General features: G+C 47.1%; 3 protein-coding genes across 3 annotated transcripts; 2 read left to right on the forward strand and 1 right to left on the reverse strand.

The window, feature by feature from the left end:
• Nucleotides 1-689: 689 nt before the first annotated feature.
• alp4_1 (Spindle pole body component alp4) lies at nucleotides 690-3,728 on the forward strand (the record flags this gene model as incomplete). Its single annotated transcript, XM_031153300.1, has 5 exons — nucleotides 690-1,035; nucleotides 1,092-2,633; nucleotides 2,714-3,075; nucleotides 3,145-3,360; nucleotides 3,471-3,728. The coding sequence occupies 5 exons, from the start codon at nucleotides 690-692 to the stop codon at nucleotides 3,726-3,728; spliced, it is 2,724 nt and encodes a 907-aa protein (XP_031002248.1).
• Nucleotides 3,729-9,135: 5,407 nt separating this feature from the next.
• Nucleotides 9,136-10,808, reverse strand: opsB (putative aspartic-type endopeptidase; the record flags this gene model as incomplete). The annotated part of the gene is made up of 3 exons (XM_031153301.1): nucleotides 9,136-10,049; nucleotides 10,097-10,411; nucleotides 10,463-10,808. The coding sequence occupies 3 exons, from the start codon at nucleotides 10,806-10,808 to the stop codon at nucleotides 9,136-9,138; spliced, it is 1,575 nt and encodes a 524-aa protein (XP_031002247.1).
• A 2,820-nt stretch (nucleotides 10,809-13,628) lies between these two features.
• LHYA1_G008382 (uncharacterized protein) lies at nucleotides 13,629-15,635 on the forward strand (the record flags this gene model as incomplete). The annotated part of the gene is made up of 6 exons (XM_031153302.1): nucleotides 13,629-13,727; nucleotides 13,797-14,049; nucleotides 14,112-14,688; nucleotides 14,750-15,011; nucleotides 15,059-15,360; nucleotides 15,431-15,635. The coding sequence occupies 6 exons, from the start codon at nucleotides 13,629-13,631 to the stop codon at nucleotides 15,633-15,635; spliced, it is 1,698 nt and encodes a 565-aa protein (XP_031002246.1).
• Between the last annotated feature and the right edge of the window lie 6,875 nt (nucleotides 15,636-22,510).

A 22,510-nucleotide genomic window follows, 5' to 3' on the forward strand; every position in this document is an offset into this window, starting at 1 on the left:
CTATCCCAATTTATATAGTAGTAGGGTGGTGGGGTTGTAGGATTGCGCTTCCTAGATACGGAGTATTATTCTTATTTATACACTAATCAGATTTGTTCCCTTACTCTCTATACTATTTAATTTCTAGTCTAATCAGATCTTTCTATTTCGCCTAGCATACTTCTTTATCTCTTTTAACCTTAAACCTATAGCAAATATACTAAATCTGCCTTATATAATTAAAAAGGTATATACTAGCGCTAGTAATAAACTGGAAATAAATAGTATAGGAAGTATAGAAACCTGTTATTCTAGGTTATTTTTAGAATATTATATATCATATATTGTTGGGATATAGATCACGTGTAACACGAGACCTTAGTCCCGATGACTAAGCAGCGATGAGGCCTTTACCACATCGCTGCAACCTTAACTAGAACCTCTTCTACACCTAGAAATGCAACCACGTAACCACCGATAAACTCGATCGAGTACGTAAATCCTAGGCCGACCAGTGCACTATGTGTATACCAACATATATCTTAGTAATAAATAAACAATTACTATAAAATAGAGGATAGCATTGGCTCGCTTAAAACAGATCCCTGCCATGCCCCACTGGCTAGTTTGACAGTCGCGCTAGCTTCAGCCCCTCCGTCGCGAAAAAGAGTACGGTTTCTTATAATACCAAGACGATATACAATTCTACAATGCCCTCCACGTCCAGTCCCAGGTCGTTTCATGGAGATCAGTCATCTGCGAGCAATGGCAATGCGCGCCAAAATTCAACGGCAAGCAATGTGCCCGCAACAGACAGACAAAGAGATCAACGGCGACAACATCCCGCGCAGTCCACTAGCTCCACAACTCATCGCAGAACCGAATCGAGCTCGCAGCGAACCAGAGAACACAGGAAGGAGAAAGTCACAGAAACTTTGGTCAGGCGAATAAAAAGTCCGGACCAGCGAACGCGAACAGCAGCCGAAAAGCCGAAGCACGTTCAAGCTAGTAGCTCTCAACAAACAGCGAAAGAAAGCAAGCCAGAGATACCGCAGCGTGAATTGCCCTTCCCAGCCTCTTTGTTTTTACTATAGACTGACAAAATTATCTAGTACCATGGAACCCAGAGGTATCTCTGGTCACACATACGAGTGCGCCCCTAGCATCCCGAATATCAATTCCACCGCGAGCCTCACAGGCACCGATTCCATTAGAACCTAAAGCGTTGCGAGAATTATCACTAGAAGCTCAAGAAGCGGCTATTATAGAAGATCTTCTCATAGTGCTTATGGGAGTCGAAGGACAATATATCCATTTTGCCAAGACTTACGATCCTTCTGCCGAGAAAGACCGTTTAGATGGTCCAGTTTTCGTTATCCTTCCGGGGTTGGATCCAAGTCTACGAGATCTTACGATTGGGATACTGAAACTAGCGACCCATCACAGCGCACTCGAAGCCTTTATCGATGTGCAAGGTCGTGCTGAACTTGGCGTAGTAAATCACGCCTTGAGTGCTGCCATACGAAAGCTGATATTTGATTATTTGGTCTTGATCGCTCAGCTAGAAACCCAATTTCTCACCAATCCATCTTTCACCCTGCACGTTTTAAACGTGCATACCCTTCCAACACGCCACCTCATGAGTCAAGTCTACTCTCTCGCCCAAGCCATTATCAAGCGAAGCTCTCCAATAGATGACGACATGGACTCAGATATGGAGCTTGATATAGAGAATATTCTGGAAGCCTTACAGGGTTCTGATCTTCTACCAGGCAGTAGGAAAAGCCCAGTGTGTAAAGGGGGCAGTGTTCTAGACTTGATCACCAAGCGTTTAGAACTCTTCTCTGGAGATCCAGTCACTCGAGCGGTTCTCACTTCATTACTACAAAATACAAGCCGCCCGTATATGCGAATGCTGAATGAATGGCTTCATCACGGTACCATCAAAGACTTGTATGCCGAATTTTTGGTCAAAGAGCAACAGAGCATCAAGCGGGAGCGCCTTGCGGAGGACTACACAGACGACTATTGGGAAAGGCGGTACACATTGCGAGACAATGTGCCACCGCAACTTGAGAGCGTGCAGCATAAAGTTCTCCTTGCAGGGAAATACCTCAACGTTGTCCGGGAATGTGGAGGAGTCGATATCAGCAAAGCTATCAGTAATGTGCCTACCACCTTCGAGGACCTTCGATTTTTCGATAATGTTAACGATGCATATGTTTATGCAAACAAATCTCTCTTAAATCTGTTATTAACAACATATGCGTTACCTGAGCGTTTACATTCGATGAAACACTACTTCTTTCTAAGCCAGTCTGACTTTCTGTCCTATTTCCTTGATTTAGCATCACCAGAGCTTCGCAAACCAGTCGACAAAGTGAACACAAATAAATTGCAAGCATTGCTAGATTTGGTCCTTCCTGCCCAAGATCCCTTCAAGGAGAATATCAAAGTGGAGATGAATAGTGTCAATTTGTATGATTGTTTGACGCGAGTCATTAATATATCTGGTATTGAGGATGGAGAAGCGCTATTGAATCCACCTGCTCCACCTGTTGAAAGCGAAAAAGGGCCTGTTGGTTTTACTTCTTTGCAACTTGATTGTGTTGTTCCTTTTCCGGCATCACTTGTCATTAGTAGGAAGACTATTTGTAAGTATTTTCGCACCACCGCCGTTCTACAGCACTTATTCCTAGAATTACATCACTAACTCTTAAATTTTCTATATTAGGGAGATACCAAGCTTTGTTTCGATACCTCTTTTCACTGCGACACCTGGAGCAACAGCTAGTTGCGAACTGGCAGACATGGAATAAAGCTTCTAGCTGGGCTCATAAAAGTTCGGATAAGGAGATTGAGCTTTGCAAGCGGCGTGCTTTCACATTGCGCGCTCGCATGCTAGTATATGTACAGCAACTTCTGTACTTCTGCACTTCCGAAGTCATCGAACCGAATTGGCAAGCTTTCATGGAGAAGCTCAAGAACGGTTCAAAATCAGCCGTTGGTACAGTGGATGAACTGATGCAAAACCACGTTGATTTCCTCGATACTTGTCTGAAAGAATGCATGCTTACCAATGCTCGACTTTTAAGGGTATGTTCTATGTTTTCCCTTATCAAGGCAGATATAATAGCAACAACGCCTTTTCTAATATTTAAGCAGAGACATTCTAAACTGATGCAAACATGTACCCTATTCTCGAATTTCACCTCGTGGTTTTCTCGCGAGCTAGAGTCTAACGACCCAGACCTTTCAGGCAATACCAAACCACCCCAACTTGAGAAAATGATCGCAAACCTAAGGAAGTTCGAGCTTAATTTTGGAAGACACATGCATGTTTTGCTTGACGAAATGAATCATTTTGCGGCGACGGAAACGGTGGTTCTACTGAGCTTTTGTGCTAGACTTAGTGATATTCACCAAGGAACTGAGTTTAGGGAGCCGGGGTCTAAGACTGACGATGGTGCAGATATTTGAGGGTGACTTAGGAAGATAGAATATTTGAGGACCTGGAGTCCGGGGTCCAGAGAGCTAGTCGTATAACAATATTGATATCAAGGTCCCTCGCCTCCCATTCTTTTCTGACAAGTATATACACTCGGGCAAAAAACCAGCAAAAACATACAACAGCAGGTATTCGCTGGTGGTCACCCACCCAACTACTAATCTGCCGATCTGAGGCTTGTGTATGGCAGAGCGGACGGGATGCCCAATTCTCCTCAGTCTATGGTCGTATGTGGAAGTGATATGTTTGTTTGAGTATATATACCCAATGTCTATTGGGCGTGACGAGACTATAAGGACAATTCTGTTGGACAATGCTGGTCACAGAGAGGACGATAATTAGGGTCACAGCTAGCATAGACGTGATGGGCATATAATTGTGTGTATCCAGAGAAGGACAGACTAGCGTGATGAAGAGATTTATCCCACAGAGGCTTATGTAAGCAGCTTAGTCCGACAAATTCTTTCTGTGAGGCAAGCGCGATAAAAGGTTTCTAATTGTAAAGCCTGGGCAAGTTTTGTGTCACGGTTTTACACACTAGGAAGCAAGATCCAGCTGACGAGACATAAGGCGTTAAAGACGCCCACGACAAGTCACGGAGTGGTTGTTGGCCTGAGAGGAGGTAATCACGAAACGAACGCGAAGGCAGCAGGCGAGTATCCCCTCGCATGTATCTGGTGTATGTGTCTATATTGCAGATCAGGTAAGCCCTGTGGACGTGCAAAAGCTTAATAAAGTAGCTTTGCTACACTTAATCTCTAGGAGCACAAAAGGGGGTTAATGACTGAAATCCCGAAAGCCAAACAAACCTAGTTGAGAAGTGGCCATCCCGAGAGCCACACAAGTAATCTTAATATTTCCCTTCGACCCCTTCGGGCTTTCCGATGAAGGATTTGCCGTTAAGTAGAACGCATTAAATATGAAAATGACGGTAAATTTGCATGCGGCTCTACCGGTCCATATATTTTGCAGCGATCCAGGAGATTATAAAGACCAATTGCTGGGAAACCGATAGGACAACGGACACAGAGAGCCCCCGAGACTAATTTCGTAAAGATAAGGTACGAAGTATTTCGTAAAAGGAAATGCAAGATTGCAATATATGTTGCATTTCAAGGGTGCACAAGCGGTTTGTGAAGGAAGAGGAAGGCAGGGCTGACTAAAAGCGGGGCAGGGGGCTCTACCGAGAGCCTTTAGCGTGCCAAGCCTCTATAATGGCTGAAAGAGGAAAGGGGCTGAGCATTAGATTCCTGGTTTTAGCTCCTCCTGCGCCACCACTTACCTCCGTCCGAAGAGAGGGGGATCTTAGGTATGAACCAGCAATAATGTCAGCAACAAATGCTAAGTCATCATCCCCATCACCACCACCACCACTTCATGTTGGATGAACATCAACCCCTCCTCCCCCCTTTCCCCAATCCCTAAAGCGGGCAATAGTATCGAGTTGCCTCGGCACTCCTACTCACTTTAACGCACTCCTGCCCACTGCACACCACGCCAACGTAACGTAGCCTACCTACACTTAAATATCTGTACTTCTCCACTGGGTAACCGCTCTTCTTGACCTTCAGCCTCTTCCGCACCCATCCACTCACTCACCCCACTCCTACCACTCCTCCTCGATCCATTATGGGAGCGCAGTGGGAGTTTGTCGTCTCCCAGCCCAACAATGGCCCCGACGCCCAAACCAAGAAGACGGTCCGCAAGGCTGCAATGCGAGCTTTCCGCCGAAACCAACGTATGGAGCGCATGCAACAGTTCCAGAAACGGCAAGCTGGCTCATCACCTGAATCAGACGAAAGCTCCAAAAAGCGGAAGCATCAAAAGACTCCTACTTATGTAAAAGTCGAACCTGGAACTTCGTTTCCATTGCCGGCTACTTCTCCGCAACAACTAGATGATGCGGCTGGCTTTGCAATGTCTGATGTCTCCTTCAGTCACTTTGAGGAGACGAAAAGGAGAGATATAACTCGTCCGGAGCCCTTCCCAACTACGCAACTGTCAGATGGACTCGACTTGGCTCTTGGCACTTCTCCCTCTCTAAATCGCGGCAATTCCAACTACTATGAACTGTTTCGTCACTGTAAGTACCTGCATATTTCTTGGCCTTGATTAGTCCTTTCTTCTCCTCTTTGTCGGGATATTCGGGTTTTGTTTCAAAATGTTCAGCCTCTTCTTACAGGACGTGTCATTCTCCACCTCGTCTCCTGAATCGAACTTTTCTGCCTTCTTCCGATACAAATGCTGTGAAATCTCAAAAGATGGCCTTTTTCGGACTAAATTATAACAAGCTGACATGACATCCCAGTTCTTTCCGCTGTCTTCCCACAGCTGGATCCGTTGAACACCAAGGGAAAGAGCCATCTTTCAACAGAATGGAGTTACCACGCACTGATGGATCCAGTCGTCTTTGAATCAACCCTCTTTCACTCGGGTGTACACCTCGATCAAGCACACAACAGGCCTTGGAGTGCCAGTACTCTATACCACCGTGGACAGACTATCCGCCTCCTCAATGAGCGACTGAGCTCAGGAGAAAACTCACCCGATGACTCCACCATCGCGGCCGCTGGGCTATTTGCTGCATCCAACGTATGATCAATACTTCTTTCTCTCTGTATGGTCTGGAAGCTGACGGCGAACAGAACGTGACAGGCAACGCTGACGAAGATCTGGTTCATAACAAAGTGATGGCAAAGATGATCAGTCAGAGAGGTGGTCTCGAGAATTTAGGCTGGAACGGTACTTTAGCATGGCTGCTGTCAACGCGAGTCCTTCCCTCCCCCATCTAAGCATAAACTAACGGGAGAAATCAGTGCAAATATAATCAACCCAGGCATATCCTCACCCCCTCAATCAGTAGACAGCCCATCCCTACAAGACCAAGGAAAGGTTATCCTAGACTCTATTCACGCCCTCTCAGACCTCGCTTTAATCCTCAGCAAACTCGCTGGTAATCCCTCTACGACACTCAAGGACTACATTTCTTTCCACAAGCAATGTTGGGAGATAGAAGATCGCCTTCTCTCTATGCGCATTCCGTTGCCCACGGGTGGGACAAGCGCAGATGCTTATAGTAAGACTCTTTCATCATCTCCATCTTCATTTCTACACCACACTTCAATTCATTCTCTCATCATATACCTCACACCTCCCCCACCCAATCACCCAATCAAACACTCAACACAAACAAACTCTAACTCTGTCCTTCACCTAGTGTTCGAAGCAGCCCGCCTCGCAATCCTCCTCTGCACGCACCACACCTTCCCTACAGCGCCCTCCGCATCCCCCACGACCCCCCCGCCAAGCTTCCAAACGCACCTCACAGCCCTAACCACGACGCTCTCGCAAATCCACGAGCTGCAAGTCCTCTGCCAGCCCGCCTCGTTCCAACACCGCGACGTCGAAATGATGCTCTGGGTCGGTTTCGTCGCCGGCATCTTCTCGCCCCCGGCTCAGAAAGCATGGTTCGGGCAGATGCTGAGTAGCGCGATTGTGTTCTTGGGCTTGGAGAGCGCGGACCGCGTGCAGGGGGTGCTAAGGGGGTATTTTTGGACCGAGGGGATGCAGGAGTGGGATGAGTGTGTGGGGTTTTGGCAGGGGAGGTAGGGAGGGGTTGAGACGAGTTGGGGTTTTAATCATAGGGAATGTATGTATATATTAGCAATGATTTGCTTGGGTATATTGGATTGATTGATGGGTAACCTAATAGGCGTTGAGAGGGAGGAGATTTTACTCTGTAGATGAATCAACGGGGTGGGAATCCGAATATAAGGATATAATGGATTCCACTTCTTACTTTCTCTTGTTGAATGAATCGTAAGGATTCAAGTTATCGCATATACTTATTTCCTGGGGTGATATCTCTTATGCCTGAATTGGAGCTCTTTAAGGGCATACATATATGATATAGCAGGATGGAAATGTGACGTATTATATCATATCCTTTGTGGTAAATAATCCGAACTCCGCGTACTCCAGGTACATATCCAAGCCTAACGCCTTCCTTTGATAGTCCCATTCCTATCCCCATTCCCATTGCGCAACAATAAATACAAATCAGCCCTCCCCTACCTCATCTCCCACGCCTACACCCACGTCTTCCTTCACATTCACATTCTCGTTCTCGTTTTCTTTCCCCTTCCCTATAAGCGCATCGACATCTACATCCTTTCTCGACCCCGCATTCCCAGCACCCTTTCCCCCATCTTCATCTCCCTCCTGCTGTCCATCGCTATCACCTCTCCTTTTCTGCATACCCATACTGATAACCCTCCTCAAAACCTCCATGCCCCCCTCAAACTCCTCGACAGCCGCTAGCATCTACATCCCCATCCCCCACATCCTCCTCACCACCCGCATCAACCTCCACCCCCTCAACCCTAACCATCATCCCCGCATTCCCACTCCCACTCCCACCGCCCTCTCCTCCCCCCTCCAAACTAGGCGCCATGTCCAAGCTCGCGCTCAGAACCTGCCAGTTAGGACTCAGGCACACAACTCTATCCACCCCTAATTCCACCTCTCCCTCTTTCCCCCCCTCATCTCCATCTCCATCTCCATCCTCATGTCCATTTCCATTATCAAGAACATCCATATCCAGCACAATAACCCTCTCCTCTCCCCTCCCCCCCCTCTTCTCTTTCCCTTTCTCCGCTCAAACCCAAGGCCGAAGCAGCCGCACACCGACTCAGAGCCCCCACCAACCCATCCCTCTCATCGTCCTCAAACAGATAATGCACCTCCCTTGGGTGAAAGGTAGATTTCGTTTTCGCGTCGTTGATTAGGACGAAGAAGGGGTTGAAGGTCTGGGGTCGGGGTCTGGGTATGATTTCTTCTTCTTCTCCTTCTACTTCTGGCTTTTCTTCGGGGTGGGGTTTTGTTGGATGGATGTTTGGATTTGGATTTGGATTTGTATTTGTATCCATATTCCCCGCTGATGCTGATGTACCCATGTTATGCCGTAAACGTAAAGGCATCGCTTTCACATCTTTGCCCTTCACATCTCTACCCCTAAAATCCTTCCCATCCTTCCCTCTCGAATCCTTATTCTCACTCTTATCCTTCCCTCTATTCTGCGAGGATGATTCGTCGGGAATTGGCGTTGAAGACATGGATGGATGGATAAATGCCGTGTCGTGCAATAATTGTATCGTTCGTTATCGGTATCGTTTAGAGTTGCGCTCGAAGGCTTCCCCCAATTGTTTCTTTGTTTCGTTTTTCAGAGAAGATGGGAAATGGGAAGCTTCTGCTGCTACTACATGGTGAGGTGAGGAGAGGAGTTGTCTATTTGCAGAAGAGGGGATGGAATGGACATGACAAGACAAGGCTGAACAACGGAAGGTTGGCGAAACGGCGATAAGGAAGTCTTATCGCACGTGACAGTATAATAAAAAGGGCGCCGGACGGAGCTGGGCTGGGCTGGGCTGGGCTGGGCTGAAATACAAATGCTTGTCTTGACGTTCAAAGTACAGGAGAAAATACTGATAGTTAGGATATTTCATTTTCATAAAAGTTCTATATCATTACATATATATACATACATCTGTACTCGTTTTCGTTACCGCTGGCATACCCATATCCTATTTAATGCCCATCAACGCCAGCAATACTGCTAAAACAAGGCTCCATCTATCTATAAAAACATGTTATAGCCACGCAAAAACACCGCCACCCACACCCATCATGGAAAGCGTGATGATACCAACAAATACCCTCGACCAAGCAAATGGCTCAATGCTATTACCTGCACTCTTACTCTTACTCGTACCTGTCGGCGTAGAAGTGAAGCCGCTAGCCGCACTAAGACCAGTAGCCGTGGGGTTATAAGTTGGCGCAGCGCTATCTCCACTCGCTGTCGCCGAAGCACCAACTTTGGGGATATCAGTAGCAGTTTGTGTAACCGCGGCTTCATTCGGTGCAGTCGTGGCCGAGGGAATCGGTGCGCCGAAGCTAGGGAATGATACCACGTTGGAGCTGGTGGCATTGAAGTCTGTCTGGGCGAGACCGATGCGGTTGTTGGCAAGATCGTACACGACGTAGGCTGAGCGCAGGAACGTGTCACCGAATAAGATTGGTAGATCACCTGCAGCTTGAACTCCTAGTTGGCAAGCTGCTACCTTGTCGGTGTATGTTGCAGCTTTGCCGCTGGGCAGGGTGAGAGGGAGGACGAGCTCCTTGATGGGCACCTTGATAACTGGTCCGCCTGTGCCACCGAAACCGAAGTTGATCGTTCCATTTTTATCTCCGGTATAGCATGGAAGAACAACAGCATCGAGCTGTGTGTAGTATTGCGCTCCCAATTCCGCAAACACCATTTCAGCGACCTCGTTGGGGAGATATGTCAGAGTAGTTCCAGAATCTAATATAGCAGCAGTGGCGAATCCATCTGCGGTAAGTTGATCGGTACCAGAGCTACTGGTTGCTGATAGAGAGGTGAATGCCACAGTGAAAGAGACGACAGATTTTGAACGGCGGCTGGGGTAAACATCGACTGAGATGAGATCGCCTGTGAATTTGTCTGTATCGATGCCTCCAAAAAGAATTGATCCAGTACTTGCACCTGTGGATATTAGAATCTACAAATCTAGTCAGGAGGGGGGTACTCACTGAGATCATTCAACCACAAGCTATACGCAAGAGAGTTAATCAACCCTTCATCGACCATCTCATTGGGCAGGTTCGCGTAGATGGTGGTATTGCCAGTTTCGACATTTGCCTCCGAGGTGTTATACCCAATACCCATAATACCCTGTCCAATTTGACCATCTACGGATAACCCCATCTCCAGACCTTTCACCGTCGCGCCACCAATACCAAACATATCTGTAAAGTAATCTCCAGCAGCACCCGATCCATCCACATATGAGATATTGAATTCGCCTGCTCCAACTACTTTGTACGTCGAGGAAGTTGTATTGTCGACTGTAAGAGTATTAGAAAGTGCTATTCAAAGAGGCATATGAGGAAACTCACAAGTGCCGCCAGGGCATCCCCCATCCTCAGCAGCAGGAGCATCGCAAATATCAGACCCGGCTACAGGAACCCAAACGTCCGAACTGCCCGTATCGATTTGAAGAGTCAGTTTCTGCGGCGGTGTTCCTACTGTGATGCTCGCAGCATATAGGCCGCCTGTTACGTTGTTGATGAGCGACTCGGTGACGGTAGAGCTGCCGGCGCGACGCACGAGTCTGCTCCGGACGTAGTTGGCCTCTAGTTGTGCGGCATGAACGGCCGGATCTCGCGCGATATTCATCTGGATTGTGCTTGCGGAGGCCCCTAACGTGAGGCCTAGGAGTAGGGTATTGAAGAGAGTCGCCATGGTTGCTGTTGATGAATGTGCCAGGCCAGAGTCAGAGTGGGGTGAGGGCTTTGTGCAGGATAAAGATGCAAGTGTTCCTAGGAGAGAGAGAGAAATGGAGAGAAAGAAGGGAAAGAAGGGAAAGAAGAGGAGGCAAAAGGTAAGGAGTCCTTTGATGTATGACGCGGGCCGGAGTGTGAGTTGGGTGGATCACAGGTACGAGGTAGGTTGGTTGGTTACCCCGGGGAATGATTTCAAAAGCAGGCGCAGGGTACAGCCGGACAAACAAGCCAAGCTTTCCAACCCCTGGATCCGAGCCGATTTCGTGCTGATCTACAGTGAATTTACTGTACAGTATATTATGGGTGGATACTGTATCAGTCGGGAGAGAGAAAAGAAAGAGTGAAAGAAAGTTGCCATCACTTTCGAGTAGGGTATTGATTGTACTTTATGCCTGTGCACGCACGTTTCATTCAACCGGAAGTGCAGATCTATTAACAGCCTTTGTTACAGAAAGCGCTTACCACTTGAGATGTCCGCACCATCTGTAATGCCAAAACCTGTGATACAGGATGGCTTACCACGAAACAAAACTCTTGAAACTGCAGGATATGAAGCATTTCCCCAACCATAACATGACATTCATTCCCACCTCGCCACCTTACCGGCGCCTAACTCACCGTCATCACCAATGCACCCATTAGCGTTGCACCGGGTACGAAGTACATTCTCGGGAAGGGCGCTGACCCCAGATCGCCAACCCAGCCTACGAGCGCCACTTCAGCCATATATCTCTTGGCAACGTCCATCCATCTAACGTCTTTGTTAGCGTCTTCTTCCCTCCTCTTTCTCTCTTCTCTCTTGTCTGAATGGAATTCAAGCTTGAAATCCTATTGTACATCCGATTCGATACTGTATAGTATCATCAACTCAAAGAAAGACGTATAAAATTCCAAATCCCTCCCGCTGATGAAGTGTGGCGCAGCCTCAGCTCCTGAAATGGTTAGTGTTTCACCAGTCGGGCACGGACGCGCGTTTACGATGGCGAAAGCTTGTTTGTCTGGTCTCGACTGGGTTGCCTAGAATGGCTGGACTGGACTGGGACTGGACGCTTTACATGCATGATGCGGGGAGCTGTCTCCGGAGTATGTACTCGTAGATGACGATGGGAATCATGGGATGGGATAAAGGATGGAAAAGTGGGTCTCACTTCTTACGGTACAATACAATACAGTCACATGATTTATATCACGTGCATGTCTGGTTTATGTTCTTTTTCTTTTGTTTCATTTGGCGTGCGGTGAATTTCTGTTTATATTTACCATTAACCTTAGTTGCTTCCAAAGTCTATGGAAGTTAAATAAACGACATCCCTGCCAGCCGAAATGAAGGATATATCATCTTTCTCCGAAGTAGTTATAAAGAGGCCCTTCTTATCACCTCACCAAGTCGCAGGCAGCCATCTCGCGTCTCCGTTAGCAAAATAGTATCGCTATATAAATATATCCTCAACTCCCCCTTTTATAACATACCGTATTATTCACGCTGAATCATCGGGTGTTGAGACCAGGCAAGGGATTCGTGCGGGCTATTGTTGCCGTGGAGTGGGTAATAACGCCTTACATCACCCTTACTTCTTTAACTACCATATGGATAAGGATAATAGAGAGCAGAGGACTTGTTATATATTAACTACCGATTGTCTACTTTGGGCCCTCTTGATAGCCTTGAAATACCGAAAACGGGGGAAAAGGTCTCATGGCTGGCTCAGGAAGCTGTAAATTGGAAAGGGCCCTTGGTTCCAGGTACTCTTTAAACACAGCCAGGACCCTTGGAAGATGTTAGACATGGTCAGCTGCTAGAAATCGCGGGACTGCACGCACCGTTCAATTGAAACGCAATTCACTTTCCATTCCTCTTTTCACGCTCATCCCAAAGTATACTCAAGATGCGTTTATTACACCCGTTCGGTCCCCCGAATATTTCCAATGACTGATCTTTTGTCATCGGCTTTCCGCTCTGTACCTGCCTAGCCCAAACATTTAACATTCTTTCTAGCTCGTTCCAAGCTTGCTCTTTCGAGTTGCATAATCCAGTCATCGTCAGCGGTGGCCCAAACTTCGTGCCAAAGTCCTTCTTAACATTGCATATATATGTCACCCAATCGTCAGTCTCGATGTCGAGTTCGTAGTCTTCTTCGCCCCAAATGGTTTTGCAATAGGTTAAGATTCTCTTGCCTTGAGATTCACCCATGATTGATACAGTATTGCCCTCCTTGGATAGTTGTTAGCTATAAAGAATCGCTGCTTTATTAAGGAAAGGATATGACTTACCAGTTAGCAGTGCAGTTGTGTTTACGAGTTTCAAGGCGACAAAGAACCTTTCCTATTGTGAGTTAGAGGGCTTGACAAGCGCCAGTAACAGACTAACAATTACTCAGTGCGGTATAGTATAAGATAAGAATTCGCTCGAGGTTAAATGGTTGGATTGATTTGAGAGAAGAGAGGTTGCATTAGGGAAGGTAACGTTACGTGTTTCTGTTGTTTCTAGGGAAAAGGATGTATATATAGGGCCTGGAGCCCTAGCATTCCATAGGCTATATATTCCATAGGAACCACGTTCCCTTGTCCGACGTCATGCTGTGTAACTTCAAGATGGACTTCTCAGCACTTGCCACGTCGACGGGGTCATCCGCACTCATGCAGCCGCATTCTCTTTCAGATTTTCACCTGATGTTTAACACTTACACGTTCAAGGTCTTATCAACAACCACATGTATTCAAACGTTGACGAATTGATTATCGACTCAACCCTTGACCTTTAGGATAGCAATACAACACAATGGCAACCCCGAATATCATCTGCGCAAACTGGGATCTGGATAGCACTGATTGCAAGAAAGTCGGCGGGTATAGTTGCAAGAACTGTTATCTCGTGGTGGTAGGTATTTGCATGCCCAATCCTTCTCTCTTGCGCAGCATGGACCTTTCTGAACGAGAGTTCTTGTAGTATTGCGGCCCGAACTGCCAAAAGTCCCACTGGGCCCTTCACAAGATAGATTGCAAGTCGCCTTTGGGAAAGGGAACCTGGAATCCCGACTGGTCTCTGGAGAACCGAAAACCAGCCTTTGTCAGAGAGGGGTTGGGGGAGAAATTCGGAGGGAAGAAATACTTTTGGGGCAATATCCCGGCCCTTGATATTCTTCAACTTGGCTCCAACGAAGGTGATGATTATGGAGGGCAATTGCATCTCTTGTTTGCCGGTGCGTGTAGTTTGACTTGATGTTATTCAGCTCCCGAACTGATAGGAAGTATCACGCGGTAGCTTCTGGTGACCTTCGAAATGTTGCAAAGACCATCGCCCAGATCCCTAGTAGCTACAACCAGTCTGTCGACGTTACAATGAACGACCGTGATCTTGATGTCGTGGCACGCAACGCTATTATGCTTCTAATTGCCCTCGTGGTCGACAACATCGACGAGGCGATTGACTGTATGATCCATGTGTGGTACTCGGCTCTCATTCGCAGATCCGATCTCAATATCCTTCAACAACAGATTCGTCCTCTCATCGAAAGCGTTTGTGAAAAGATCAAAAACAAAGCACCCGGTGGCCTCTTAGGAAAGACGTGGACATTCGGACAGCGCTCCCTAAGGCTTGTGCTGGAAAAGTCATCATGGGATAGGCTTTTGTTCTCTATGACCATTCCAGAGGGCTTAACGGCGGAACGAGCGAACCAAATACGTACAGCCGTTACCCTTGCTAAATGCAGAAAAGACTATCGTGATCGACATCTACTTTTTCAAACCCCTTCCCATCGAATTGCGATGAATCGGTTCTCTGAAGACGGACTCCTGCTCCCGTTTGGATCTCGACGCTATGACTTTCGAGAACCAAACCCGTGAGTAACAGACGCCAGCAAGCAGGGTAGTGTAACGAAGCGCAAATCTAACCGATTACAGGACCTTCTTCCAGAGTACCGACACCTGGCCGATGTATGATAATGCCGATCCTCTTCACGGGTGGTCTTCGAAGGAAGTTGAAGACAGTTCGAGTGGGCCTGCATCTGCTGACATATACGGCAAGCTCTTCTACTACGTTCGCGCAGTGCTTCGGGCTTTCTTTCTTCGTCTCTCGGGCTTGCAGGTATCTTTTCGACTTTTTCAGGTGGATGCTTCTGACCTTCCCGATCATCTTCAGGACAGTTCTTTCAGCCGAATCGAGGTAAGAAGACCCTCGAGGCTAGGTAAATGTTAACCTACTCCATATAGGTCTCCAATGTTGCGGACGGCGGATATCTTGGGTTGCCTCGCACGATTGGCTTGATGGTGCCTTTGCTTCAGGGACCTCTTATCAACCCACATGCAACTCTTATTACTCTGTTGATGAACGCCGTTGACGAGAATACAACCAACCAAGACAAAATTGCTAACTCAACTCTGCATAGCTTGACAAAACGTCTTCTCAAGTACCTCCCGCGCAAGGGAATGCCAACTAGTTCTTTTGATCCTGAAGTCATCAAGTTTTCAATCGCTCGGGAGATTGTGGCAACTTATGACCACATTTTCGAGCGGTATGCATAGACCAAACGAATAGTCTCCTCCCTCTACGTTCATATAACTTGATTCTAATTGTGCAATAAGGCTATTACAAAAATTCCCGTCCTCCGAGGCAGCGCATTTATTCGGGGCCGCAATGAAAGAAAAGCACACTGTTATCGAGAAGTGGCCGTTCAGATTGAAGCTCCGACCTGGTCAGCCTGGCGCCCAGGAGGAGTTTGACCGGCTGCTGAGTGGAGGGGTGTCAGGAAAGGAGCGCTACGTGGAGTGGAAGAGAATCTGCACGTAGGAAGAGGAGATTAGTGACAAGTAGTTGGGTACTAGAGGCATATCGTTTGCAACAAAGGAATATAGAGAGACCGAGAGAGGCATTAATAATGGAGGAACAATCAGGCTTGGCTTGATGGAAGACTGCTGATCCCCTCCCGAGAACGGGATGTCGTTTATTAGTCTCCGCCGTGCCTGGCCTGGTCACAATTACAAGCCTTACAGACGGGGTGGCCAATGATATGCCGCGGCTCGCATCATACTTCTATTAAAGTAGGACGGACAAGCTAAGTGGTATTTGATTACTAGTATTTGACCGTGTCTCCCCTGACCCCTTTTACACAGCTTCCCTCCTCATATCCCAAGTAACATACGCTTCATAATCCCCAAACTCCTTCAAATCAACACTCACCATACCCAACACTCCAAACCCAAACTTCTCATACAACGCTTTCCCACTCCTCGATGCATGCACATAGCATTTCGCATGCTCAGCATCAACAGTCTCAAGAAACCTTTTAACCAACATAGACCCAACCCCTCTACGCTGCCATTTCGGATGAACGGCAAAGCCCTCCAGTTCTACAATTCCCCAACATCATCAGCAAGATCCTCTCTCTATTCCGAGAATACGAACTCGTTCTTGTAAAAGAGCGAGGACACAATGGAAGTAGAATAATCACGTACCCCAACACCCCTCCAAATCCAACCCCTTCTTCGCCCCCCCAGTCTCCCCAAAAACCCTCTCGAAAAACCCCAAATCCGTACCCTCTGCCTCTACGTCTGCAAACGTCGGGTTCCATCCCCCCTTTTCCCCTCCCCCACCTTTCCCAACCAGATATATCAAATACCCCACAACCTCTTCCTCCTCTCCCCCACCATTCTCCGCCGTCCTCGTCGTCGCAACCAGAAACCCAGATTTCGGATCCTGGCTCTCATACAGATGCGTATACCGGTTCCTGATAAACGACTCGAGCGCAGCGGCTGGAGCGGTGCATGCGCGGAAGGGAATGGTGTAGACGGGGTGTGTGGCGTTGGATTTCAGGTCCATGGCTAGCATTGCGGGGAAGTCTGGTGGGTGCGCGGTGCGGATTGCTATTGGTGTTGACATTATGGCGGGTCAAGTATTCTATAGCATGTTATTCCTCTGGTTCTTCCTTGGGTTTAGGAAATTATAAAGGAGTTACTAATAGGATTTGAGAGATAGATAGGTTGCGCAAATCACCTGCCTAATTGAGTGTAGCTTAGAGGCTCTGCGCTAGCTATATAGCCCATTCTATTTTCTCTTGATTCTATGCTCTTGATCTGCTCTGATTCAGCCCTTAACTATAGCTTTGGTCAATTGTTTTTTACCTACTAAATCTTACAACTTGAAAATGATGCTTTTCTGACCTTTTTAAGACATGCGGCGGGACGTACAGTCCAAAGAATATGTTATGTGTTGCACCATTTATAAATTCTGCATTGTCTAAAGGTCTGTTCCTTCCTCCTTCTTGACAGCCTCTCGCTGCGCCACACAGTCCCTAAACAGCTGTTGCACTCTCTCATATGACAGATGGTTAGGAGTCACGAACTCCAGTGCCGTCTTTCCAAATTGATCCTTTACGTTAATGTCGGCGTTGTTCTTTAGTAAGATCTCAATAATACCTTCCATTTCATATAGAACTGCATACATAAGAGCGGTTCGCCCTAACGAATGTCTTATGTCCAAGTTCACCCCTGCAGCTATTAACAGCGCGAGAGTCTCTTCATGTCTATTTCTTACTGCAAGTGACAGCGCAGTTTCCCCATCTTTCCTTGTAGCGTTTACGGCTACTCCTTTGTCTAGCAATAGTTTGACAACGTTGCTTGCTCCTCTCTTCGCTGCTATCATAAGCACCGTGTGATTTGTATCATCCCTTTTTTCGAGACTTGCTCCCCTTTCAATCAAGAGAGTGGCGACTCTGTCATGCCCCTCCCCAACTGCCAGCATTATAGAGTTCATTCCGCAAATAAAGAAGCTTGAGGGGGTCATTCCGCGAGCAGAGTAAGGGGCAGCTGCCTCGATCTCAGCGTTCTCATCCAAGAGGAATTCGACTACGTTGTAATAGCCATTCTGCGAAGCCCACAACAAGTATGTTAATCCTCCGTTATCTCGGCTTTCAATTGCATCACCCTTTTCTAAAAGAAGGTAGAAAACTATTCTCTGCTTGTTCGACGCAGCCCAACATAAAGCCGATCGCAGAAGCTCCGAATGCGGAAGATCCTTTCTCTCATCTGTAACATGTTTTGGATCTCTAATTTGAATCACTTTAGATAGTGCTTCACGTCCTAATTCGTTTGAGCGGCCTGGGCTTGAACTATCCGTGCCTTCAAGCATTTCGTCGATTTGTTCCTCCTTGACGTTTGAGTTGATTAGTTCCGGAACATTATTCTCCCAGTGTATTTGTGGCCCAAACGCTTTGGTGGCTTTCTCCCAGCTGCATGCCACTAACTTTTGAAACGAATACAAACCAATTTGTTCAAGCAAAGTCTGGAGCTCAATGTAGGTGTTTTTGTCCCAGTAACTCTGGGGTGCGTACCTATTGTCGGGACATCCTAAGACACCTAATATTTCCACCACAGTTTTCCTATAACTGGAGAGTTTGTTTCCCTTCTTATCAAGTTCGAAAGTGCTAATGATCCAATCCAGCATCGCAAGAGCCAAACCAAACTCTCGTTTGCGCTTGTATTCTTCGACTCGCTCACGTACGAGCTTTAAACCGCCGTGCATCATGTGCATATGGGGGTTTCGATATAAAACAGGTAGAATGCACATATATGCGTCCTCTCTTGATCCCAAATGGCTTTCTTCGAAGCTCTGAGCCCACTTGTCAATCTCAGGATTATGGATGAGGTATGTCTGGCTCTCACTATAATACATGTCATCGGGGGTTGATGTGAGTTTGGTTGCATTGTCAATGGCATTGTTGAGAGTGATGTCTTTGGCAAGTGCGGCGGATAGGAACGAGATAAATAGATCATGGGCTACCACTTGAAGGAGTGAATTGTCGGTTTCTCTGCACAAGTAGAAGGTTGAGCCATGTAATTCAAATGGGACATCTTGGTTTTGGCGACTGTCGAAATATTCATTTGTTATCCAAGTGAAATTATTTTCGCGCTGAGTTTCTGGCTTGCGCCAACGTAGTTCTGCCCATGGAATCCAATGCACCATTTGTGGCAGGTAGAATTTCTCGTCGAACGAGCTTTCATACAGGATGCGGGCATTTCTCTGGCCAGTCCGATTTTCCGAACTCTTGTGTAAGAGTGACCAGGTCCATAGGCCTAGTACAGCTTCCAGCTCCAATACGTTGACTTGCCATTGGGCATCAGGATGGCTTCTTTTTAGGCTGAGCGCATGATGTTCCACATTTTCTCCATCAACGGGTGTATTGCGCCTTTCTTGAATGTAAATGGGCCATTCGATTTCGGTTTTGAAGTTGCTGTTGCTTGGCAAAGACGAGCGCAGACGCTCCATGGTTCCCTCAATGGCGGTTTTAAGCTGCTGTGCAGTTATTCGAACGGGAAAGTCTTCCCAATTAAGTTGCTCCGGACCTGTAAGCTCAGCCAACCGGGCTCTTGTTTTCAAAACAGACTTGCCAAACATACTTTTCTGTTCCACAGAGTCGTGGGGACTCCGTGAGCTCTGGGAATCTATGTTCGTGATGAGTCGAAATGGTCGTTCTTCGGACGGTGGGCTCTCTTCGGACTGCGCTTTCAAATAAAGGGCGAACCAGTCCAGTTCGTGGCCATAAATAAAGTTCTTGGGCAGATTTTCCGTCTCGGGCTGCATTATCAAATTTCCTGCTTCCCCCATGCGCTGTGTTCTAAGGCCTGCCCGGATAATGGTCATAAGCAATGTTGAGCCTAACCATGCCAGCGTCACGGAAGCATGAAGTCCTCTTGCACCAACAAATTGGAACACAAATCCAGCCATGGTAACGCCAACAGCCAGCCACAAAATTGATGCGCGTGGTGTTTTCGGGTTTTTTATCGACTTGATGTAGGGTTGTTTTTGCGACTTCGGGTCGTCATTAAAGCTCCCTGCGAAAGCGTTGAAAACCTGGTCTCCAACTTTCTGCCCACCTGGCTGTAGCCAATAGATGACACTTTTTCCATCTTCTGTGGGCCTATAGAACAACTCCAAAGTCGCTTGTTCAATGATTCTTGCACAGAGAAACATGCCGATGTCCACGCCCATTGTTCCGACTAGGAAGCAAGGATAGGAATATCGCATCACCGGCTTGCCGTCCCGTTGAAACCTGGAAGGGGCCAGATATACAGTGATAGCTCCAAAAACTAGGACTCCTGTATTTGAGTGTCAATATAATTTCCAATTTCGCGAATGCTAAAGCCGTACCACAAACCATAACAAAACCTAGGATAGTTGCGCCATAGAACCAAATTTCAGGCCGCCTTTTGATACCTTTGTTCAAGGAAAGATTCGGGCTGCTTCTTTTGAAGCTGAGTTCCGAGTATGTAGCTCTTGCGGTAGGTACTGGGTCATATTTTGAAGTTTCAATCTCCTGTTCTTTCCAAGAACCGGTGGCCTTATAAACGAAGTCGATTTCAGGATCCGCTTTCGAATCAACCGCAACCTCTAGGAGATTGGGCTTTCCAAAGACACGTGCAATGCCACCATCATTCCATATCTCAGCAGTAGTCTCGGATGTACAGGACAAGAGCTCCACCTCGGCATTTCCAGGACCTTCTTGTGCTCTTCCGATGAATGCACGCAGGGAAGGACTCCCAGAGACTCGGATTGCAGAGACAACTGCAGTGAGGATGCCAAGAGGGGCTAGAGCAAAGATGAGAGTATCGAGAAACCCAACGGACTCGCTTAGATACTGTTTGGTGACCTGCTCGCCGAAGAGGGTGATCAGGGGAGCGAGATCAGTGGCGAGGTTGTTGGCAAAATCATCCCAAGCGCCTTCTTCCATTGACAAAGGCGATAATAAGGACCAAATCCAAGACGGAGAGATCAGAAGTTCCTTGTCCAAGGCTCTTGTGTTTCTCATATGGCGCAGGCGCAACTACTGAAAAGGTAATTCACGACTGTATCACGGATATCAAACCAAATGGCCAATTTACAAGCGACGGATGGTAATGTCTAATGATTTGGTATTTGTGGTATGCGGCTCACGAAATAATTTCAATATGGGAAGCAGAATTTGTGGGCTTCGTACTCGCAATAAACCAATAGCACAAGTCCACATAGGCTCCAGATGGTCCAATCATTTATTAGACATCAGGCATCAGCTGGGAATTCTGGTCATGCTGACTGGCTCGTGCAACCGAGCTTGGCTAGCTAACCTCAGCTCATCGGCGGCTAATCAGATGAATTTACAAATAGCAGCACAAGCATGTCCCCCGCGGCCCTCATGCCGCTGCCATATAATTAGAAGTAGAAGCGGTCATCTAAGTGGGAGTAAAAGAAGGCTGCGGGGAAAGTGCCAGTGTTATTTAGTCACTTCAGGGGGGTAGAGGAAGTACGATTGCGCCCTGCAGTGAGAGAAACACCCCTACCACTATAACCTTTCTAGGCCAATTAGAATCGCCATATTATATGGGTATATATACTTGGAGTATAAGGGATGGTATTCACATACACAAATCGCAAAAGCATTGGACCGTTGTTGGTGTGGAGACGAGGCGGGAAAGATCCCATAATGTATGTAGAACACTGTAGAGTGCGAAAGGGACGAGAAACAGAAGTATGGTAATTACCCTCTAATCCTTTGTCCAGAAGCTGGGTCCGGGACCGGGATGAACGACTGGAGTTCATCCAACACTATTAGCGAATAAGATGAGTGGAGTGTACTCTCGTCGAAGGTTCGTGATGACAAAAGGTTGTATTGTGATAAATCAATCCTAGGCTTTGCATATACCATTCAAGATTCACAGTGCCAAAATGATAGCAAACAATGTGTGAATAGATAGAAGCCTGTTCTTGGAAGTAATACGTATTAGCTTTAAGCCAAAGTGTGTATACAACTTCTTCAAGATAAATCTACATATCCCCACCGGAGCAAGATATTTATGGCTGCCTGAACTTCCACGCAATAACCATCTTTCTATGACATATATGCACGACGCTAGCTAAGAGAAGGAGGTAGTATCTTAGTATAGATTTTCTGTAAAAACGAAAAGAGAGATACAATGTTTGGGTTTCTGGTAGGGGCAAAGTCTATCTCTGGTACACAAGTACTAGGCGTTGAGAACTGCTTCATTTCTTATTTGTAAATTGTTGAATTGCCTGTCATAACTTAGAATCCGTATTTCGTCCCTGCGTTATTCTCATAAGACATTCTCAGGCCCAACTTCCTAGTTATTTTTCTGCATCTCTTCAGACAGCTCTTGAGCCTTCGTTGAGACTCATATCCATGGCTATATGTCTCATATTGCTCCAATCCGTCTCCCCTCATTATTATCCAATTGAACCAAGAGCTTCCATTCACACAAACACTCAAGTCCACTGATTACATCAACAAACAATCATCTCCCCTCATTGATAATCCAACTTATCCAACCTCCTCGGTGGTGGAGCAGGCGGCGCATACGCTCCCGCTAGCTTATCTAATTGCTGTTTCGTCAACGGCGGAATCGGATACTTCGTCTGCGGTCTATGTCTCTGGCGCTCCGGCTCAAATGCTCCGGCATAGGCATCACGATTGAACTCTGGCCGTGATCGTGGAGTGCTGGTTTTTGCACGGGCGGCTAGAAATTGCGTATCCTCATTAGACAATGATGAGGCGCGTGAGAGAGAAGGACTGGCGGTTCGTTGATGGGAGACTGACCGGCCTCCATTAAGAGGAGGCTCAAAGGATGCACCAAAGGTATTGCGTTCGCACTCTGGTGCTAGATGCAGTGTACCAGGCG

This window comes from Lachnellula hyalina (genome assembly GCF_007821495.1).
Source record: "Lachnellula hyalina strain CBS 185.66 chromosome Unknown contig00179, whole genome shotgun sequence".
NCBI classification, from domain to species: domain Eukaryota; kingdom Fungi; phylum Ascomycota; class Leotiomycetes; order Helotiales; family Lachnaceae; genus Lachnellula; species Lachnellula hyalina.